At 44.9% G+C, this 21,196-nt stretch overlaps 1 protein-coding gene across 1 annotated transcript in view; it reads left to right on the forward strand.

Annotated features, from left to right (window-relative positions):
• LOC147697921 (cullin-4A) overlaps positions 1-21,196 on the forward strand; it is a 625,511-nt gene that overhangs the window by 387,374 nt on the left and 216,941 nt on the right. Inside the window, exon 17 of the mRNA XM_086934608.1 lies at positions 17,032-17,137. Coding sequence (XP_086790734.1) covers positions 17,032-17,137 — 106 coding nt within the window. The remainder of the gene's footprint in view (positions 1-17,031; positions 17,138-21,196) is intronic.

A 21,196-nucleotide genomic window follows, 5' to 3' on the forward strand; every position in this document is an offset into this window, starting at 1 on the left:
ATGGGCCCACCCTGCTAAAACCCAAAAGAGACCTTCATAGATATAATATAATATGCTAATTAGGGAGGGTGAGAAATAGGTGTTGTTAATTCCTATTCATTTCAGCATCTTAGTATGCTGTCACCGTTCGCTTTTTATGGACTAGTAACTATGCTGATAACTTTGTTTCTTTTAATATGTTTGCTTGTATTATATAAGATACTGCGTTTGAGAACCCTGCATTAGTAAATAAATATTTCAAATATGCACGTGTCCTCATTTACTCCACGTTCTGGTTTGAAATGATTATAAAGCGAAAGAGTGTTCATGTGTTCCACGATACCTGAGGTATTCTAAGTTCATGTTCTGGTTTGTCTAAACATTGGGAGTTTGTTATGACCAATGAGACACTGTAGCTAGCTCGGTAAGGGGATTTTGGGTACTGATGCGAGTTTTGGGCCATCCTAATTCACTGAGGTTCCAAATCTCTATGCACAGTTCTGTAGGAGAGAGGAATTCCCGCTACATGGCGCCCATACGTTGTTGGCCTTATATCATGACACTCGAGTAGTATATCATTCAATCCTTAACCCCTTCACTGTCGTTTCCGGAAAACGGTGGTGTCGGAACAAACCTACCTATTTTTGAAATAGGTCTTTTCAAGCTTGAATCTTACTAAAACGGTTTCCTTGAATTACTACCCAGTTGTGCTACAAAGTTTCCTTTGTTTTTCTACATTCCTGTGCTGTCATGGCCAATGCCGTGGACATTCCGCAGCATAGTCGCATTGCGGTGCGCGATCATTTGCGGATTTACAATGTGCCTTTGGAGGGCTTGTCTGTGATTATGGTGGTGAGTGCGGATGCTGCTTACCCATACGAACTGTTTTATTCGTGGGTGATGTTTCCGGAGGTGGACGCTAATTCTGGTATGTTCCACACATACACTCCCTCTGTTGTACCGAATGAATATATCCGTACAGGGCACAGGAAGTTCCTATAGACGTTTGGCAGCATCGAGTTTGGTTTGGTGTCGCCCTACCCCATACTTTGACCGCTCCGAGGTTAGGTCCTTTGTCCATTCCAGGCGCGAGTTGGCCTGTTTTGGCTGGATTTACTCCTCATCCTCTACACGGCAATTGTAACCTGGCTGAACTTCGTAGACTACATGTAGTCTGTATTGCCGTGATTAGAGCCTTAGTGCACTACATGGGCCGTAATCTTTCGGGTGGACCCCCGGGGGGTGCGGCGCTTCCGGCTGGACAGGGTAGTTTGAAACTCAGTCCCGTGATGGTCAATGCTGTAATGGACAAGAAACCCCAGGATAAGGATGATTTTCCTTTCTGGCTTGCCGAGAAATTTGACCAGCTGGAAGCTGTATTTCCTAATACGACTCCTGGTGAAAAACACCGGATTCTAACTCTTAGTTTGCCGAAAGATTTTGCCCCTGAACTCGTTGTCTGTGAGACCTGGGGCAAGACTTTTGCAGCTGTCTATGCGAGGTGCTACGGCACTCCGTCTATGGCAGTGCTGCCTACGGTCCTTAAACGTGTTCAAGATGATCACGGACCGGAGTCTGCGGTTGAGTTGGGTATGCGCCTGTGTGGCACCTTTGATGTGGTTTGCGATCTCATCCTTGCTAATGTCAAGGGGGATGCAGTGAACTTTCAGGTAGCAAACGCTTTGGCGGCACTTCCTGATGCCGAGAAACCCCGACAGTTGGCGAAAATTATTGTGGCGGCTTATAAAACCGTGGGTCGCAATAGTAAGGGTCTTAAGCCTTTTTCTGTTAAGGAGAAAAAGCAACCCCAGGGACAAGCTTCGGAAACGGATGTTCAGCCCAAGTCCAAGAAACAGAATTGGCCTAAGAAACAGAAACAGGGAAAGCAACAGCAACAACAACAAACACAGGTTTCTCGCCCTGCGTCTCCGTTGCCTGCGCAATCAGAACGTGTTTATGACTTGCGCGATCGCGCGACGATTAAATCTCCTGATCGATTTCAGGTTTCTGATCAACGCTCTCCTCGTTCCTTTCAGGACTCATCGGCCTCGACGACCGGTGGTGGAGGGGGCGGCAGGGGGCGGGGTGGCCAGCAAGGACGTGACCAGCCTCACCCGAAAAACGGTGCAGGAAAGCAGGAAGGCTCGACGCCGAAGAGACCGCAGTTTTCCAAGTAGAAAGTTGCGGCTTTAACAGCTTATCGATATGCCACAGATAGTGAGAACGCGGCTTCGGAATCTGACGTGGGCTCTGACCTTGCTGGACAGCGCGGCGGAGATTACCATAGTGAGAGAGGCCCTGCGTCCACTACTGAAGGTGACAGCGACTGATATTTATGTTGTGATAGAAACAGCTGATACAAGAGTTGCTCCCCCTGATAGACTTTTTGAAATTGTCCTGTTAATCGAAGGTGACATACAGCGAATCACAAAAGGGGTATTTTGTGAAAATCTTTCGTCTACGTATGACATTTTGCTTTCTGAGGCTGACTGGCCCCCACCTTTTGTTCTCGCAGCTCTGCGAGGGGAGGAGGTAATCCTCCCCAGTTTTGCGAACACAGTCTCGAAAGAGGATGCGCTGCATTTTGCAGAAGAGTGGGCTCTGAGTCTAGCGCCGGCTGTGTACCGCAATCAACGTGGTTGGGATAAATTGTCCCCGAGCCACAAAATTTCTTTACGGTCTCAGCTACAGCCTCAACCTCAATATCTCATACGGGGTGAAGCCAAAGCATCCGTCGCGGCAATCCTTGAACAATTGGAATATCAAGGTGTAATTGAAACATGTGTGTCACCGATGAATAACCCTCTTTATACTGTAAACAAGCCAGACGGTTCGTATTGTTTGGTGTTGGATTACCGGCATTTAAACTCGCATTGCCGTAACTGTGCAGTACAGAATACTCACTGCTCTGCCCTAGTGAATAGTCTTGTGCGTAAGCGGTTTAAAACCACGCTTGACATTTCCAATGGTTTTTATGCCCATAGATTGGATGGCCTAAGTTCCCAATGGAACTTCTTTACATGCGGCGGTGTCGAAAAACAGTTTCGGCGTTTACCTATGGGCTATAAGAATAGTCCTGGGATTTTTACTGCCCGCATAGTCTCTCTTTTGGAGAGAATCGACCCGGATGCATGTTTGTATGTGGATGACATATATTTCACAGACGACAAACTTTGGGAGCATTTGTGTCGTGTCAACGGAATAATTTGTACCTTTGCAAATATGGGTTACAAATTTAACTTTGCAAAATCGCACATTGCAGAGTACACAGTGTTGTTTCTGGGCTACGAGCTCAACAATAAAGGTAAAGGTTTGGCTCCTCACTTCCTGGAGAAATGCGCACAGCTGCGCTCTCCGACAACACTGAAAAAATTACAATCTTTACTGGGCTTCTTAAATTTCGGGAGGACTTACATTCCGGAATATGCCCAGCGTATCAAGCCGTTGTATGCTTTGATACAACCATCCTTTTTCAAATCATGCTGGCTGCCTGAGCATTCAGCTAACCTGCAATACTTGCAAGCTGATCTGCTCGCCTCTAAATTCTTACAGACTCGTGATAACCAAACCAACCTGGTGATAAGAATTATCCCTGGGACGGTGTGTTTCACGTACCTGACTTTTAATGAGGGAGATACAGTACCTATTGCTTACAAGTCACACTTGTACACTTCGGCTGAATTGCGATTTTCCACTGTAGAGAAAGTTTTAACGGCTGTGCAGATAGCAATTCTCAAGGAACGTGCCCTGTCACAAGGAAAACGCATGTTGGTTGTTACCCCGTGTCCTGCCTTGGAGGCAGTTACGAAAGCCAGTGTACCAAATTCCAAAGCTTTGCACCCTCTGTGGATTCAATGGGCTGCATCCTTGACGTCCCAGGATGTCACGTTTATTTTTGACGCCTCATTACAGTCGCATGAGTACTTACAGCATGAATTCGTTCATCCGGCTCCTTTAGCAATGCGACCTTTGGAAGATTTCCATTGCATCATTTACACTGATGGTTCGGCGCAAGTTGCGCATGGCTCTAAACATGCCTACGTTTCCGCATGCGCCATTGTGGTCGGTGCCATGGTAAACGATGAGTTCAAGTCCAGTGTTGTGCACACGCAGACACTAGTGGACTGCACCGCACAATTAGCAGAACTTCGTGCTCTGATGCTTGCATTGGAGTACGCTGATCCTAGTGTGACGACTTTGATCGTAAGTGATTCTTACTACTATGTCCAGTCCTACAACGAGAACTTGTTCTTTTGGATTCAGAATGACTTTCGTGATTCCAAGGGTAGCACAATAAAACATAAGATGATCTGGGTCCGAGTGGCTGAACTTAAGGAGAAGTTGCCACTTGTGTTTGTGATTCATACTCTCGGCAATCAGCGTGTTGGAGTTCACGCTGTCGGTAACTTGCTTGCTGATGAAGCGGCGAAATCAGCAGTATTGAAATATTTAGTTGCAGCAGTTACACGGTCCAAAAGTAAAATAGATGATGACATCTTGGCGGCTGTAGCTGCCACTGAGAAGGGAGGTAAATATCCTACGGGGTTCCCTTCGAAGTACACATACCACTTAAGTCCAGATAAGGTTACTTATGTGAAAATTCCTGAAGTTGGAGAACGGTTGATTCCCAACTTGGATCGCAGGGCTACGTTGATTGCAGCGGCGCATGAAGGTGTGGTGTCTGCGCATGCGGGCGTCTCGGCCACTGTAACTCAGCTACAACAACGTTTCTGGTGGCGGGGACTGTACAAACAGACGCGCGATTATGTCCTTCAGTGCAACATTTGCCAGCAGATTAAGCCTTCGACTGCTGCGCGTCCGCCTCGGACACATTTGTACATATCTAATAAACTACTGGGTTGCATTTATTTAGATCACTGCAGTCCTTTTTCTTCTGATACTGCGTATAAGTACATCTTAGTAGCAGTTGATTCATGCACACGCTTTGTGTGGGTCTGGCCCCATCGCAGCGCTGATTCACGGACTGTCATAAGAGATTTGCGTGTCTTTGTAGGTATTTTTGCCTGTGGTACCTTCCATTCGGATCAGGGTCCGGCTTTCGCCTCTAAGGCGTATAAGGATGCTATGATTTCGTTGGGGGTCCAAGTCAAGTTTTCGTCTCCATACAGACCTGAGGGTAATAGTGTAGTGGAACGAATGAACCGTGACTTAAAGCAATCTTTGACAGCACGAGTTATAGGCACTGGCAGAAACTGGTTGGCCCATCTCAATGGCGTGCAGCGTGCTCTTATTAATCTCTCTAGAAGGTCTCTGGGTGGGCGGACCCCGTACAAAATGCTCTTTGGTATCAAGATGTATGTCCCTGACCTCAACGGTCTAGGCTGCGTGGCCCAAGCCACGGCCTTTGACGTAGATGAACGTTGCAGTGTTTTACAGAATCTACAAAAGACCAGAGACAGTCTTGCAAAGGAACATTTGCCCTCCACATCGGATGATGCGTTGCAGATCCCGGTAGTTGGCTGGCTACCCAAAGTTGGAGAACTGGTTCGAGAGAAGATTGATAACAAGAAAGAATTTGGTCCTTCCTATCGAGCACCGGTTCCCTTTCTTGGAGTGAAGGGCACAAGAACAGTCATTTTACCACCACTTCCAGGTCGTAAGGAAAACAGGTTTATCTCAATTGACAATGTCAAGATACACAGGGTGGCCGATTCTTCATAGTAGGACACCGGCGGTCTCCTGTCCTTCGACTGTTAGAAATTCTGTTTTGGCCACTACTTCTAATGCTGAGCCAGGAGTGGCCCTTGAGATGCCTGCTGTTTCCAATCCTTTATTAAGTACTTTACCTGTTAATAACATTGATGACCTAGATTACGCTTATCCTGCTGATTTATCGATGCCTGATTTGCAAACACTTTTGGCCACAGAATCCAGATTCTCATTTGACTCTGTTTCAGTAAATTCGAAAAAACCCTCACGTTTTGCAGTTTATGCCACTTTATTTAAAAAACATTTTTTGATACCCCCTTGGACATATATTTGGCTGGTGCTTTTTTCAGTTTACCTTTTTATGTCAATTGGTTTTGTGTTTTATTTTTTCCGTCTCATTGATGGACACTATGTCGAGGAGAGAACATGCATTCGGCATCTTAATGGAACTTTGGCTCCCCTTTCCTCGTCACATTCAGCACACAGACCGAAGAGAGACTTGAGTTTTGTTAACATCACTGCTTTGCCTGTTCTTGATGGGATTGTGTGGGATGCGGGTAAATTTCAAATACATGGCCCTACTGAAGTGGTTAATGTCCCTAATGTGCTCAGAGTGAACATGGGGGATGTGGTGAAACAAAACATACGTTCTGATGATTGGGATATTCAGGCCGTAGAATCATTATTCTCTGATTTAAAATATTATGTTGCTTTGATGCTAAAGATTTATATTTAGAATCTGCTAATTACGGTGAATTATTTTGCTTTCAACATTTTGGTAACCATTATCTGCATAAAACGAGTTCCAGAAGGGGTACTGTAAATTAAACACAGTGGGAACATTGCCCAGCACCTTTACAAGGCAGTTCTAGTACATTTTTGAAAAAGTACACTTATTTTACCGACTTCAATCAATCAAGTCCTGAGTCTTTTTATTTTAAAATGACACAAAAGTCCATGTCCAAAGTTAGACTTACCGATACTAAATTATTGTATTCCAAGTCCTTTCTAGACAAATTAGCTGTAGAGGGCTGCGAGTTATGGAAGGAAACCATTGACCTTAAATCTGTTTGGGGTTCTAAAAGTTGGCAGGTACAAGGCGTTGAGTCTTTGCACCATGCATGTCTCATCCCAAATCATATGTTGTTTTTGAATTCTACCATTTTCCAGACAACATGCTTTGGATTGGCTACTTCTAAAAAATTAAATACCCCTACTATCCCGGATTTGGAAGAATATTCCGGTTGGAATAATTTTACACAGTTTTCCATTCGAGAATTGCAAACACTGTTGCACAGTTCATCATTTAATGTATCCAGTTTGGATCCGAAGGGTTGGCTGATGTGGCACAGAAGTTCTGATTCTTGCCAACGTCGCTTTCTGGGTTTAGCTGAAGGATTTACACAAGTCAGGCCTGATCCGCGATTTGATACTGATCATTCTGTCACCTCTTACTCGGTAGGCAAATTGTGTCAGAATTGGCTTCAACATTCTACATTGGCTGCAGTTAAATTACATCTATCCAAGCTGACTGATAATGTGGATTTGAATGATTTCATAAAAGGCCCGGCTAGTGGTAGATCTAAAAGATGGATTTATGCGATTTACAATGAAATCTGGAAAACTTCACAGGTTGAGGCTGCTAAGCGCCTAAGAGCAATTGATCAAGCTAATTTGGAAAAGGTGCTTGCAGTTGTCGATAACAATATTAACATGCTTTCTTCCCGCATTTACTCGTTGAATAATATTATACCTTCTGTTGTTGATATTGTACATGATGAAGTGTCTGTGTTATACCATGGTCAAAATCAATTGCGTTCTATTATGCAATTTGCGTGGACCTTGCAGACGCTTAAGGCTGGTAGGGTGCCTTGGAATTACATGAACGTGTCCTCCCTCTTTGCCCCATTTAATTTGACAGACAAACAGCGCATGCTTTCAATGCGTGATGCATCCTTTTCCATGTTACACATTGAGAGGTTGGAATCTTTACCGTTCTCTGTAGCTGAGGCCACTGCTGCAACGTGGCTTATCCACGGATTAATCACATTACCATTTGCCTTGTACAAATTTACAAATTGTATGCAATATATTGCGATAGGGAGATATGAACCATTAGGTAGCTTGTTTCTTCATGAGACATGGTCGCTTCCATTCACTTATAGGTGCCTGAAAGACGAGAAAGAAGTTTATCTTAAGGGGGAGGAATGCACAGAAACACCTGATCATTCATTGCTATGCAGACACATCCAGTTGCACGGTTCTTGTAATCAGGACCGGCCGAATTTAGCCTGTGTTTTGAAAGGTACTCCGGTTCCCGCAACCGTTCCAACTTTCACATTACTGGCAACGGTAGTTATTTACTGTTGAATAACGAGGAATGTTGTGGGTTAATTAAAGGTATCGCTTATGTGGTAACAGTATCAGAACGTGTGGTCTGTTGCAAAAACGTTCTGTATCCTCCTACACATGGGAATTCAGATGTTTCCATCTGGCCGCGCATCCCGACCTTGAAGGCAGAGTTCAATGGTATGAGTAGAATAAGAGACCTTTTGTCTCAAAAAGAGGTGGCACTGAGTTCGACCCGAGAAACATTTGTCCTTCACATAGCTAACACGCGCACAGAGGTGCAGGCGCTTTTAAATACTGATTTGCCGTTACATTTCAGCGAGCTGGTTCATCAAATCTTTACTGCCTCCTCCACTTCTGGCCTCGCTCACTTTTTTAAAATAGATAGCAGTGGTCTCGTGACTTCCTTCGAGAAAATATTTGGAGTCATCCCTGCCTTTTTTCATTCTATATTTTCAAGCCTGTTTGGTGGCTTCCCTGTTTTGCTAGCGTTGGCTGCAGGCGTTTTGGTGATATTTTGTTTTATTAAACATGGATGCCCGTCCTGCGTTAGAAGCCGCACAGCCCCTCCTGTCACTGTTTCGCAACCGGATGCTTGATTACTATGGCGCACTGCCGCTTGCGACTTTGAGCACGGCATTTGGATTATCGTTTCGGTTTTCCTATTTGACACGTGTCCAGCCTGTGTTTCATTGCCTGAGCTGCGATTTCGACTGGGCCCTTGATTTGTGTCTCTGCAAGACGGTGTCTCCTGACGTCGATTTTAATCATCTGATGAGTCCCGTAGTTGCTCACGAGTTGATTTGTTCTGGCGAAAGGATTATGGCCTTGGCAGCGATGCATGGACTAATGGGTCATTGGGACATACTCGCAGCAGCGCATGGGTTCTTTGCACAGAGCTTTCTTGAGAACCCACCGAGTTGTCCTCTGATGATGCTAGAGGATCCAGTGCTGGAGGAGCACGTATGTTCTTTCCCACTACTTAATTGGATGGCTGAACTGTTTTCGGATGATGACAGTGATTTCATGTTGGAGGCTGTAGCTGCATATTTAGCATATTCAGTCCTATCCTGAGAAGCCTTCGGAACTTTTGCTAATAGCACGTTCCTGATTGCATTTTTTTGGGGGTGCTTTTTGCGTACAAACAATTTTTTCTACACCCCGGGCCTATTGACTTGAACGAAAGTGGGCCTTGAGTTGAAAAGTTTAGACCTTTTTTACTTTGGCCGCTGTAAGGCCATCATATCTGCTTTTGAAAATTACCTTAGCTCATTATTATTGAACTCTGCTTTCATGTTATGCCCCTATTCTGGTCTTACCTTACCATATTTTTGACCGTGCTCGGATCATTGGGGGGGTGTCATATAGCTACTTCTTTTCTATATACTGTGTTAAGTTAGCATGAGCTTATTAAATGTTTAAACGCCATTTTTCCTTTTGCTTCATTTTGCACACGACACATAATTGTTATTTTAGCTTTCAACCTAGAAGAGCGTTGTGATTTACTTGAGAAATAATATGTTGTTGCTCTGATATCAGCTTTGCTTGGTACACTGTCTGCACAGTGAGTGCTGAAGCCTCCAAGGATAACTCGACACAGTGTTGGTGTGAAGTCTGATCTTCGCACCTTCCTAGACATAACACAAATGCAGCTGCTGCCAAAATCTGGCTCTAAGCAGGTTTTATATTGCTTTGCTGGAAACACACGTTACACACTTGATGGTGCTTCGCATGCAGAGAGCTGGTGGAAGATGATGTGATCCTCTGCCACTGAGATTTTGAGGTATGGGCCCGCCCTGCTAAAACCCAAAAGAGACCTTCATAGATATAATATAATATGCTAATTAGGGAGGGTGAGAAATAGGTGTTGTTAATTCCTATTCATTTCAGTACTTAGTATGCTGTCACCGTTCGCTTTTTATGGACTAGTAACTATGCTGATAACTTTGTTTCTTATAATATGTTTGCTTGTATTATATAAGATACTGCGTTTGAGAACCCTGCATTAGTAAATAAATATTTCAAATATGCACGTGTCCTCATTTACTCCACGTTCTGGTTTGAAATGATTATATAGCAAAAGAGTGTTCATGTGTTCCACGATACCTGAGGTATTCTAAGTTCATTTTCTGGTTTGTCTAAACATTGGGAGTTTGTTATGACCAATGAGACACTGTAGCTAGCTCGGTAAGGGGATTTTGGGTACTGATGTGAGATTTGTGCCATCCTAGTTCACTGAGGTTCCAAATCTCTATGCACAGTTCTGTAGGAGAACGGAATTCCTGCTACACACTTATTTGGCCCACTGTAGAAACATCTTTGGAAAAAATGAAGAAGGACTCAGAAACTACTAAGTCCATGGGAGCCCTACAGGCAACAACCAGTAGAGCTTCCTTTCGTCGCTCCTATTATAGGGGCTCCTCTAAATCTATTGGGACGGATAACACCTCATCCACCTACAAAAACACTACTCAAACCTGTCCTAGCAGAGGCTATTTCACAGGAGGTTATAGCGGCAACAACAACAAGGGTAGAGGCTGCGATAATAACACCCACACCTTTCCTACTACAAAACAGTGACTTCCCACCCACCATTCCTCTCCAGTCGGGGGAAGACTATCACAGTTCCAACCTGTCTGAAATTCCATCACCACAGACAAGAGGGTAAGACAAATTATCCAGTATGGTTACTGCCTGGAACTTACTTGAACTCCTCCATTCACACCACCCAAACAACGTCCTATGTCCACAGAACAACTGACATTTTTAAAACAAGAGGATCTCTCCTTCTTACAAAACCACGCGATAGAACCAGTTCCCTCACCTCATGAAGGAACAGGGGTTTACTTCCTTTATTTTCTAATCCCAAAGAAAGACGGTACTCTCAGATCAATACTATACCTCCAACCTTTATATCTCTAAATACAGTCGGACCACTTCCACATGATCACTCTCCAACAGGTGCTCCCACAGGGCTATTTCCTTGCTACTCTTGACCTCAAGGGCGCCTACTTCCATATTCCCATTCACCCCGCTCACAGAAAATATCTACTATTTGTAGTGGACGGACAGCACTACCAATTCAAAGTCCTCCCATTCGGAGTGACTACAGCACGCCGCGTCTTCACAGAATGTCTCGCAGTAGTCGCATCTCATTGGCGCAGACAACACATTCACTTGTTCCCTTATCTCGATGACTGTCTCATAAACGCCAAGTCACACACACACACACACACACACACACACACACACACACACACACACACACACACACACACTGTGTACACAATACACACAAAACAATCCAACTGCTCCACGACTTGGGATTCACAATAAACATTCCCAAGTCACACCTTCAACCGTCTAACGTCATTCAGTATCTAGGTGCCACAAAAGAAACCTCAAAGGCCCTTGCATCCCCCAATCCAGCTCTCATATCAAAATTCCAACCTCAAGACTCCCTTCCTGCTCGAGTGTTCATTCAGCTAATAGGGATGATGGGCTCTTGCATCCTCATCGTTCCTTATGCAAGACTTCAAATGCGTCCCCTATAGGAATGTTTAGCACATCAGTGGAACCAAGCTCAAGGTCAGTTAACAGACCTGGTGTTGGTGGACAGCCGCACACCTCTGTCTCTGCAGTGGTAGAACACCCAAAACCTATCCAAAGGGCAGCCATTCCTCGACCCGGTTCCACAAATAATGCTAACCACAGACTCATCGCTCCCCGGATAGGGGGCTCATCTCCAAAACCAAACCGTTCAGGGTACATGGACCCATCAACAAAAGAAACTCCACATAAATTACCTGGAGTTACTGGCAATCTTTCTAGCTCTAAAGTCCTTAGAACTTTTGCTGCTAGGCAAAGCTATCTTGATCCGTACAGGCAACATGACAGCGATGTATTACATACAAAAGCATGGGGGACACACTATCTTCAGCGTTCACAACTAGCACAAAGCATATGGAGATGGGACATTCCTCTAAACATTTACTTCCTCGCAGAACATCTACCAGGAGTACACAATCAGATCCGGATCTACTCAGTCGTCAAACAGCAGATCCATGAATGAGAACTCAATCAATCAATCAGTGACACTTATAGAGCGCGCTACATACCCGTAGGGTCTCAAGGCGCTGGGGGGGGGGGGGGTGCCGCTACTGCTCGAACAGCCAGGTCTTCAGCTTCTTCCTGAAGGAGAGGTGGTCTTGGGTCAGGCGCAGGTCGGTCGGGAGGGAGTTCCAGGTCTTGGCGGCCAGGTAGGAGAAGGACCTTCCTCCTGTAGTCGCTCTTCGGATGCGGGGGACGGCGGCGAGGGCGTGGTTGGCTGATCGGAGGTGGCGTTTGGGAGCGTAGAAGTTGATCCGGCTGTTGAGGTAGCTCGGGCCTTGGTCGTGTAGGGCTTTGTGTGCGTGGGTGAGGAGGCGGAAGGTGATTCTTTTGTTGACGGGGAGCCAGTGAAGGTCTCTCAGGTGTCCGGTGATGTGGCTGGTTCGTGGGATGTCGAGGATGAGTCTGGCTGAGGCGTTCTGGATCCTCTGGAGTCTCTTCTGGAGCTTGGCGGTGGTACCGGCGTAGAGGGCGTTGCCGTAGTCCAGCCGGCTGGTGACGAGGGCCTGGGTGACGGTCTTCCTGGTCTCGGTGGGGATCCACCGGAAGATCTTCCGTAGCATGCGTAGGATGTTGAAGCACGCCGAGGAGACGTTGTTGACTTGCCTGGTCATGGAGAGGGAGGAGTCCAGGATGAAGCCCAGGTTGCGTGCACGGTCTGTTGGTTTGGGTGCGGTGCCCAGGGCTGGAGGCCACCAGGAGTCGTCCCAGGCGGAGGGGGAAGAGCACAGGATGAGGACCTCCGTCTTGTCAGAGTTCAGTTTCAGGCGGCTGGTCGTCATCCACTCGGCTACCTCTTTCATCCCTTCGTGCAGGTTGGCTCTGGCGGAGGCGGGGTCGTTGGTCAGGGAGAGGATCAGCTGGGTGTCGTCGGCGTAGGAGATAATGCTGAGGTTGTGCTTGCGTACGATGGCCGCGAGGGGGCTCATGTAGACGTTGAAGAGGGTGGGGCTCAGAGATGATCCTTGAGGGACGCCGCAGATGACTTCGGAGGCTTCTGATTTGTATGGTGGTAGGCGGACTCTCTGTGTCCTTCCGTCGAGGAAGGAGATGATCCATTCCAGCGCCTTGTCCTGGATTCCGATGTTACTGAGGCGCTGTACTAGGGTGCGGTGGCAGACCGTGTCGAATGCCGCGGAGAGGTCTAGGAGGATGAGGGCCGCTGTTTCTCCATTGTCCATCAGGGCTCGGATGTCATCGGTGGCGGCGATGAGGGCGGTCTCGGTGCTGTGATTGGCTCGGAAGCCGGACTGTGAGGGGTCGAGGGATCCGTTCGTCTCGAGGAAGGCGGCCATCTGCTTGTTGACGGTCTTCTCGATGACTTTGGCTGGAAACGGGAGGAGCGAGATGGGGCGGTAGTTCTTGAGTTCGGTGGGGTCCGCTGTTGGTTTCTTGAGTAAGGCGCTGAGTTCGGCGTGTTTCCAGCTCTCAGGGAAGGTGGCGGTGTCGAATGATGTGTTGATGATGTCTCGCAGGTGGGGTGCGATGACAGCGTCGGCCTTGTTGAAAACGTGGTGAGGGCAGGGGTCGGTCGGTGATCCGGAGTGGATGGAGTTCATCGTGCGGATGGTGTCTTCGGTGCTGATCGGGGTCCAGGCGTGGAGGGTGGTGGTGGGGGGTGATTGTTCGGTCATGGTGTGCGTTGGTTGGTTGTTGAAGCTGTTGTGTATGTCCGTGATCTTGTTGTGGAAGTATGAAGCGAGGGAGTTGCAGAGGTCTTGTGATGGGGTGATGTCGTTGTTTCCTGCGCTGGGGTTGGAGAGCTCTTTCACGATGTTGAAGAGTTCCTTGCAGTTGTGTGCGTTGTTGTCCAACCGTTCCTTGAATGCTGTTTTCTTGGCGGCGCGGATAAGCTGGTGGTGCTTCCGGGTGGCAAGCTTGAAGGAGGTCCTGTTGTCCGGTGTAGGTTCCCTTCTCCAGACTTTCTCGAGGGCTCTGCAGTTCTTCTTGGAGCTCTTGAGTTCGTCGGTGAACCATGGGGCTTTCTTGCTTCCGGGTCTGCTGGGCGGGGTCCTCAGCGGGGCGAGCTCGTCCGCGCAGATGCTGATCCACTTCGTGAGGTTGACGGCGGCCTGGCTGGGGTTCGCTGAGCTGGCAGGAGGGTGCTGGCTCAGGGAGGTGGCGAGCTGGTCTGCTGTGATCTTGTTCCAGCTTCTGCGGGCGGCCTGTTGCTGGTGGTGGTGGGTCGTCGTTCTCTTGAAGGTGAACTTCATCCTAAAGTTCTTCTTCCATTCTTTAACATGTGGGGTCATCCAGATATCGATCTGTTCGCCACACACCAAAACGCAAAATACCCAAGCTTTGCCTCTAGATATCCACACCCATTGTCCAAAGGCAATGCAATATGGATGAACTGGTCAGGCAGATTTGCATACGCTTTTCCGCCTCTCCCACTCATTCCGTTACTGGTTCAGAAGCTCAAATAACACTCCCTCGCAGTGATCCTAGTTGCTCCAACATGGGCACGCCAACCATGGTTCACAACCCTGTTGGAACTTTCAGTAGTGCCTCATCAAAAGCTCCACCTCTCCCCCAACTTCCTCACTCAGAACCATGGAGAAATAAGGCACCCAGATCCCAATCAACTCAATCTTGCGATCTGCCTCCTGAAATCCTAGAGTTTGGATACCTTAATCTCCCGCCTGACTGCATGAATATAATTAAGGAGGCTAGACTTCCTACCACTAGAGCATGCTATGCAGCCAAGTGGAAGCGATTTGTCATTTATTGTACAAATAACAAAATCGATCCGCTAGATGCTTTCATCCAAAATATTATCTGTTTTCTTTTACATCTACATCAATGTAACCTAGCATATACATTTATACAGTTACATCTTGCTGCATTTGCTGCTTACCCCCAAAACAGACAACATTTGTCGTTGGTTCACGTACTCGCTATCAAAGCATTTATGGAAGGACCTAAAAGAATAATTCCACCTAGAGTTCCACCTTCTCCGATATGGAATCTCAACATAGTCCTCACCACACTCATGTTTCCCCCATTTGAACCTCTGCATAAATGCTAGTTACAGTTCATTACTTTGAAAGTAGCCTTCCTCGTAGTATCACATCACTTAGAAGAGTTAGCGAGTTACAAGCATTACCACACAAGAACCATTTCCACAAATACACCATAGTAAAGTGGTTTTGAGGCCTAATTTAAAATTTCTACCTAAGGTGGTATCTGCCTTTCACCTTAATCATTCGGTTGAACTTCCAGTATCTTTCCCTCAACCAGATTCAGTAGCAGAACGCGCTCTCCTCACGTTAGACGGTAAAAGAGCCATACTCTACTACATCGATAGAACTAAAAGCTTTAGGAACACAAAACAACTTTTTGACGCTTTATCCTCACCTCACAAAGGCAATCCCATTTCAAAAACCGGAATTGCAAGGTGGATTGTTACATGCATTCAAAAATGCTATCTCAAAGCTAAACGCACATTAACTTTTCCCCATAGAGCTCATTCCACATGCACACTAGGGTCTTCTATTGCATTCTTAGGGAACATTCCCCTAGATGACATCTGCAAAGCTGCAGCTTGGTCTACACCGCATACTTTCACTAAACACTATTGTGTAGATGTTGCAGTATTATCTTACTTAAATACATCAAATGGACATCCTTTTCTACTCTCTTCCTAACTCCCTTATCACCTTTTATGGCGAAAAAAAATCTGAAGATTGAGTCGATGCCCATACGCACTATCACCATAAGGAGAAGTCACCTATACTGTGACTTCAAAGACTTCTTCAACACAAACAAACTGCAAACATCCGAGCCCAACACCAGATGGCGATCTATGCCAAAGTATACAACTCTACAGCTCTACATGCCAAGAACAGATGCATACTGGTAAGTAACATTTTCCTTTTTAACAGCTGTCTTATTCCATAGGTTTTTTCTGAGAAACAATTCACAAATTTAGCATGAAATTCTATTAGGCCAATAAATTACCTAAGTTCTTTCTGCCTTACTCATAGATCCTGGTACATTCTGAATGGCTTCCAACAGAGCCTTCTTTGGTTTTATACCCACATTGCTTACTTCATGGCCCATACAATCAAGTTTTTGCCTGTTAAATCTGCATTTGATGAATTCAGTAGATAGGCCATTATTTTTTAAAGTGGATAATACTGGTTTGAGATGAGCACCTGATGTATAGTACTGAAGGCTGTATTTGGAATAGCGTAAGTTGCTTGGGGCGGCTGACGCCCCTACCTGTTTTATTCATTGGCCCAGCTCATGGGCTATAACTGTACAAAAAAAAGCAATGAAATCTGATTATCAAAAAAAGAATGTTAAAGGGAAGATACGTCTAAAAGCGATTGCTTTTATCCGTTAGGTGCCTGATTTTTCTCTGCCACCTCCTCTTTCGAGGTGGGGTCCAGGCACAGGACGATAATGCAGTTAGAGCTGCAGCAATGCCAATAATGTAGTCTGGCAACCACAGCCAAGGACCACTTGAGTGAGAGGCTCTATTTTAAACAACCATTTCTCCCAAGATGCAGTGTTTTTCATCATGGCAACCATCCCACTCCACGGTGGCGCGAAGGTGAAGTCCGAGACATAAACATTTTTTGTATGCAGAATGTAAAATTTGGGCCCATATCAAGCTAGTGCTCATTTTGCTTGTGCTTCTAAATTAAGTACCCTGAAGGGTTATTTAAGGATTACTTTTATTTGTCGAATTGATTTTTTTTCTTCAAAGACCCTTCTCCTTTCCTCTCTGTGATATGCAAAGTCTAACATATTGCTGAGTTAATATTTTTCAAGATATTGTATTTTATAAATTTGTATTAATTAATATGTTGTTTACAAACAGTTAATGGTTGACCATACAGCTATGTCATTAATGTTAAAGACCTACATTGTGGTCGTGGTATAGAAATAATTTGATGCTATACGTTTAAATTCTAGGGGAAAAAAGAAATTCAGGTATCACTTTTTCAGACATTGGTACTGCTTATGTTTAATGAAGGAGAGGAATTCAGTTTTGAAGAAATAAAAATGGCTACTGGTGTAGGTATGTAGAATTTCTTTTGCTTTATTTAACATGTCAGTTTGAGTGGTCTACGTATTGTATGAATGTGATGTATTCAAGCTTCTCCCAACCCCTTAATTCTCAAGTTCCTACAAAATTACCCTTTCTTAGCACTTGAATATCCTATTAACTTATCTCTGTCCCCATCAGCTTCTCCGCAATAACAGAGACCGTCAGATTTGCAAACCTTAAAGGTTTGTTAGCAGATTAGCAAAGTACAAACTCAAAACATTCAAATTAGTAGTAATTCAGTAAACGTAATCAACAAGAGAGAAAGGGTCAGGAGGTCACTCTTATACCCCTTGGCAATACTAAGTTCAAATCAACAGAAGAGTGACGAAAAAAAACCTTAAAAATATACGGAAAAGGCTGTAGAACAGTTTGGTTACTACCACCAGAGTACGAAGTCAGAGACAGCAGAGAAGGTAAGGTTTGCATGCACTGTGAAGAAAAAGAACCCTCAGGCACCAACTGAAAGTCGGTAGCCAGTTGTCTTCATTGGGTTCTTGTATAGAGAATAGTATCAAACATGTGGTGAGAAAAAGTGAATTAAAAGGAGTATGGACTACTCCCCAAATCAGAGCATTCTTTTAATAAAGGGGTAGTTCTAACTCCATTAAAACCAGTGAGATAGCGGACGTATAAATTGTTATGTTAGTTTGAACCATGAAGTCCTATACATAAAAAAAAGGAGAAGGGTCGACATGTTTCTGCTATCGAGATCCACTAGTCAGCTCAGCATTCGTCAGGACCAAAGCAGTCCTCGCCCCGTGGTTGGTGCACGCTAAGGCGCCAGAACCAGATGGGGCGGACAAGAAAAACAATTAAAACCTGCACAGGTACTTCCTCGGGCGTCCTCTCCAAAGCGTGAGAGATGGGAAATCTGTAATATATCAAAAAATGTAGAAAAGACAAAAAAGAAGTGAACTTCTAAACAGTTCCCAATTTTAATGTCATTCACAAAAAACACAGTTATTGTCAAAAGATAGAGACACAAAACCCACCATGCAGTCAATGAATATGATGGCACAGAGTCAATTTAATATGTCCCATCGGTTAGTGTTAAACGGCTGATTTCACCCAACTTGTATTCGCAAAATTATGCCTAAAAAGAACCTCTGCATCAACTTAGCAGCGTTTTTGGCGTTATATCAGCCTGCAAGGTATCTACCTCATAAGGACACATAATCCATTATGATTAATGCGTCATGAGGGATTCCCATGTAAATAAATCGTAAAAGTGCTCGTTTTAAATAAATACGTTAAAAACACCTTCAGACAGGAAGAAACGGTGAGTCAAATCGCCTCGGGGTACAACACTCACTAAAGTATATCCGTAGCAACGCCCCTTAGGCTCGTGGCAGGGGGAATTCTTCACGCCCGGAATATCTAAAAAATAGAGACCGGGTCAGCTAGTAACATAGATATTTATTTTAGAGGCTTTCTCTGAAGCGTATTGATCTAATCAGAACAATCGGCGAAAAAGTAAACAGTATGTAATACATGGCGCCGATTTACTCACTTGCTTCCAGGCGACTGCCTGCCAAGAAAACCTAAAGCGTCCACATCCACAGCCCGGAAAAAAGTGAACCGGGAAAGACGCCGATCTTAATGAGTACGTGATCAGCGTAAGTTGCGATCACGTGATCGGTAGTCAGTTTCTCATTTCTACCTTTTAAAGGGACCATGCTGTTTATAAGCCCAAATAGCTACATTTGCTTGGCGTCTAACCTTGTTGGAAAACGTTATTAAATCAGCAGTATATCAACATAAGATTTATATAAAGCGCAACAATATTATCTTTGTCTGTGTGTTAGCGAAAGACATAATTGTCTCCCGGTTTTTGCAGACTCAACCTACTGAACTCGTCAGTTATTAACACGCAACTTGTATTAGAAGCCAAAGTGAGCAAACAGCCATAAGGGTATCTTCTCCTTATTAAGACCAAAGCTTCAATTTGAAAAAGCATTATGGTACACTGGCTGATCTAATTGCTTATTTAATTCATGAACATTGTATGGAGATGCCAAGTGTCCATAGCATAGTATTCAAACCGGGACTCCTAATTTCAGTTTGCAAAATCATGTGGAACCTTCCTACTATGTGCCATCTCAAGACGAGGGAGCCATTGCCTCAGGAGATATTGTAAGCAGGTGTAAAAAAAGTGTCTAGCAATTCCAGTCAATATTCAGCAGGGTGGAAGGGACTCTTAGACATAACACCTAGTGAGGAAGGGGCTCTATAACAGGGAGTATGGAAAACAAAAGGGTTTGGAAAACACGAGAAGTCATCACTGATATCGACAGAAAGATCACCGTCGCATCACTGACCCCCAGGGTATATCATCATTCAGGCCCTGTATATGCGTAGAAAGACTGTAGATCCATCTTTGTTCTCTCTCAAAGATGCTGCTTTCACTGGTCTGACTCAGTTGCTCTATTACTGTCCATCTAATATCATTGGGATAGTGGCCTCGTTCCAGGAAATGAGCAGTTAATTTTGTAGTGCTCCTGCGGCACCTCACATTGCTACGGTGCTCACCAATATGCGTTTTTATTTTTCTCGTGGTCATTCCCACGTATTTCAGATTACAGGGACAACTCACAAGGTAAATGACATTGCTTGATTTACGATTTGTGTGTCCTCTAAGGTACCAGAGTTTGCCCTCCTCCAAATTAAGTGTTTTAGTTGCTGTTGTAAGGTGGCAGACGCTGCATCCTCCACATGGGAAATGGCCTGTCACGGGGGTAAACCCCATGTAGTGAGTACGGTATTGTCCTGAATGGTGTGGTTAATTCTAGGACGGGTATGTACAAGAGCATCTTGCAGGCTTCTTTCGCGTTTATAGGAAAACAACGGTTTTTGCCTATTGCGCCCATTGCTAGTTAAAATACGCCAATGTTTGCCTCTGCAGCGACTCCCAGCATTAGATATATTGCTGTAGGTTGTCACACAGGTCAGCAGTGTTTCAGCTTCGTTGTCTTTGCTGTCATTTTCCAACAGAGCTTCCCTATTATTGTTCTTGGCTCTCTTGAGGCTTTTTTGTAGGATTCTTTTAGGATAACCTCTTGTCAGTAGCTTGTTAGTAAGGTCTTCTGCTCGTATATTGAAATCACTAAGGTTACTGCAATTTCTACGAATGCATAGGTATTGGCCAAAAGGTAGATGTCTGTATGGTGTGGGAGGGTACACAAGAAAAATTGGAAGAATTCCATTTATGGCTGAATCCAAGAGATATGAATCTGCAGTTTACCTTGGAAAGCAACCCTGATGTGATTAATTTTCTGGATCTGAAGATCATCCATAGTGAAGGGACACTCGCTGTGAGTCTGTATACGAAGCCCACAGCCAGAAACACCTTATTAGAGTATAGTAGCCATCACCCCCGTAACTTACGGGATAATCTCCCTTTTGGTCAGTTTCTCCGTATTCGGAGGAACTGTACCAGAAGGGAGGATTACTTCAGAGAAGCAAAAGTATTACAAGAGAAACTAGTGATGCGCTCATACCCTTACCGGCTGGTAAAGCACGCTATGAAACGTGCCTGGTACTATGACCGACAGGCCCTACTACAGACCAATCGATCCACCAATGATAACATCAATAACAACCAACCTATCACATGTGTCTTGACATTTGGTACAGAATCTACTCAAATTACCAAAATCATCAGACGCAATTGGCATTTGATCAAAAAGGCAGAATCTCAATTACCCATTCCAAGATTTGCGTTTAAGAGGGGAAAAAACTGCGTGATCACCTTGTGAGAGCCTATGTCGAACCAAAGACCAATACCTTAACAAGTCTATGGGGCTTAGCACCAATTGTGGGACACTTTCCTTGTGGTGGATGTACGGCTTGTGCTACCACTCAGGCTAAAAAAACTTGTTGTATTAATGGGAAACAAATAACGCTAAAACACTATTCCAATTGCCTGACCAAAAATGTGATCTATTGTATCCAATGCCTGTGTGCTCTGAACTATATCGGTAAGACTACACAAGAGATAAGGAAACGTATCTCCCAACATCAGTCCCGCAT

The sequence above is a fragment of the Lissotriton vulgaris genome, chromosome 8 (genome assembly GCF_964263255.1).
Source record: "Lissotriton vulgaris chromosome 8, aLisVul1.2, whole genome shotgun sequence".
Lineage (NCBI taxonomy): Eukaryota > Metazoa > Chordata > Amphibia > Caudata > Salamandridae > Lissotriton > Lissotriton vulgaris.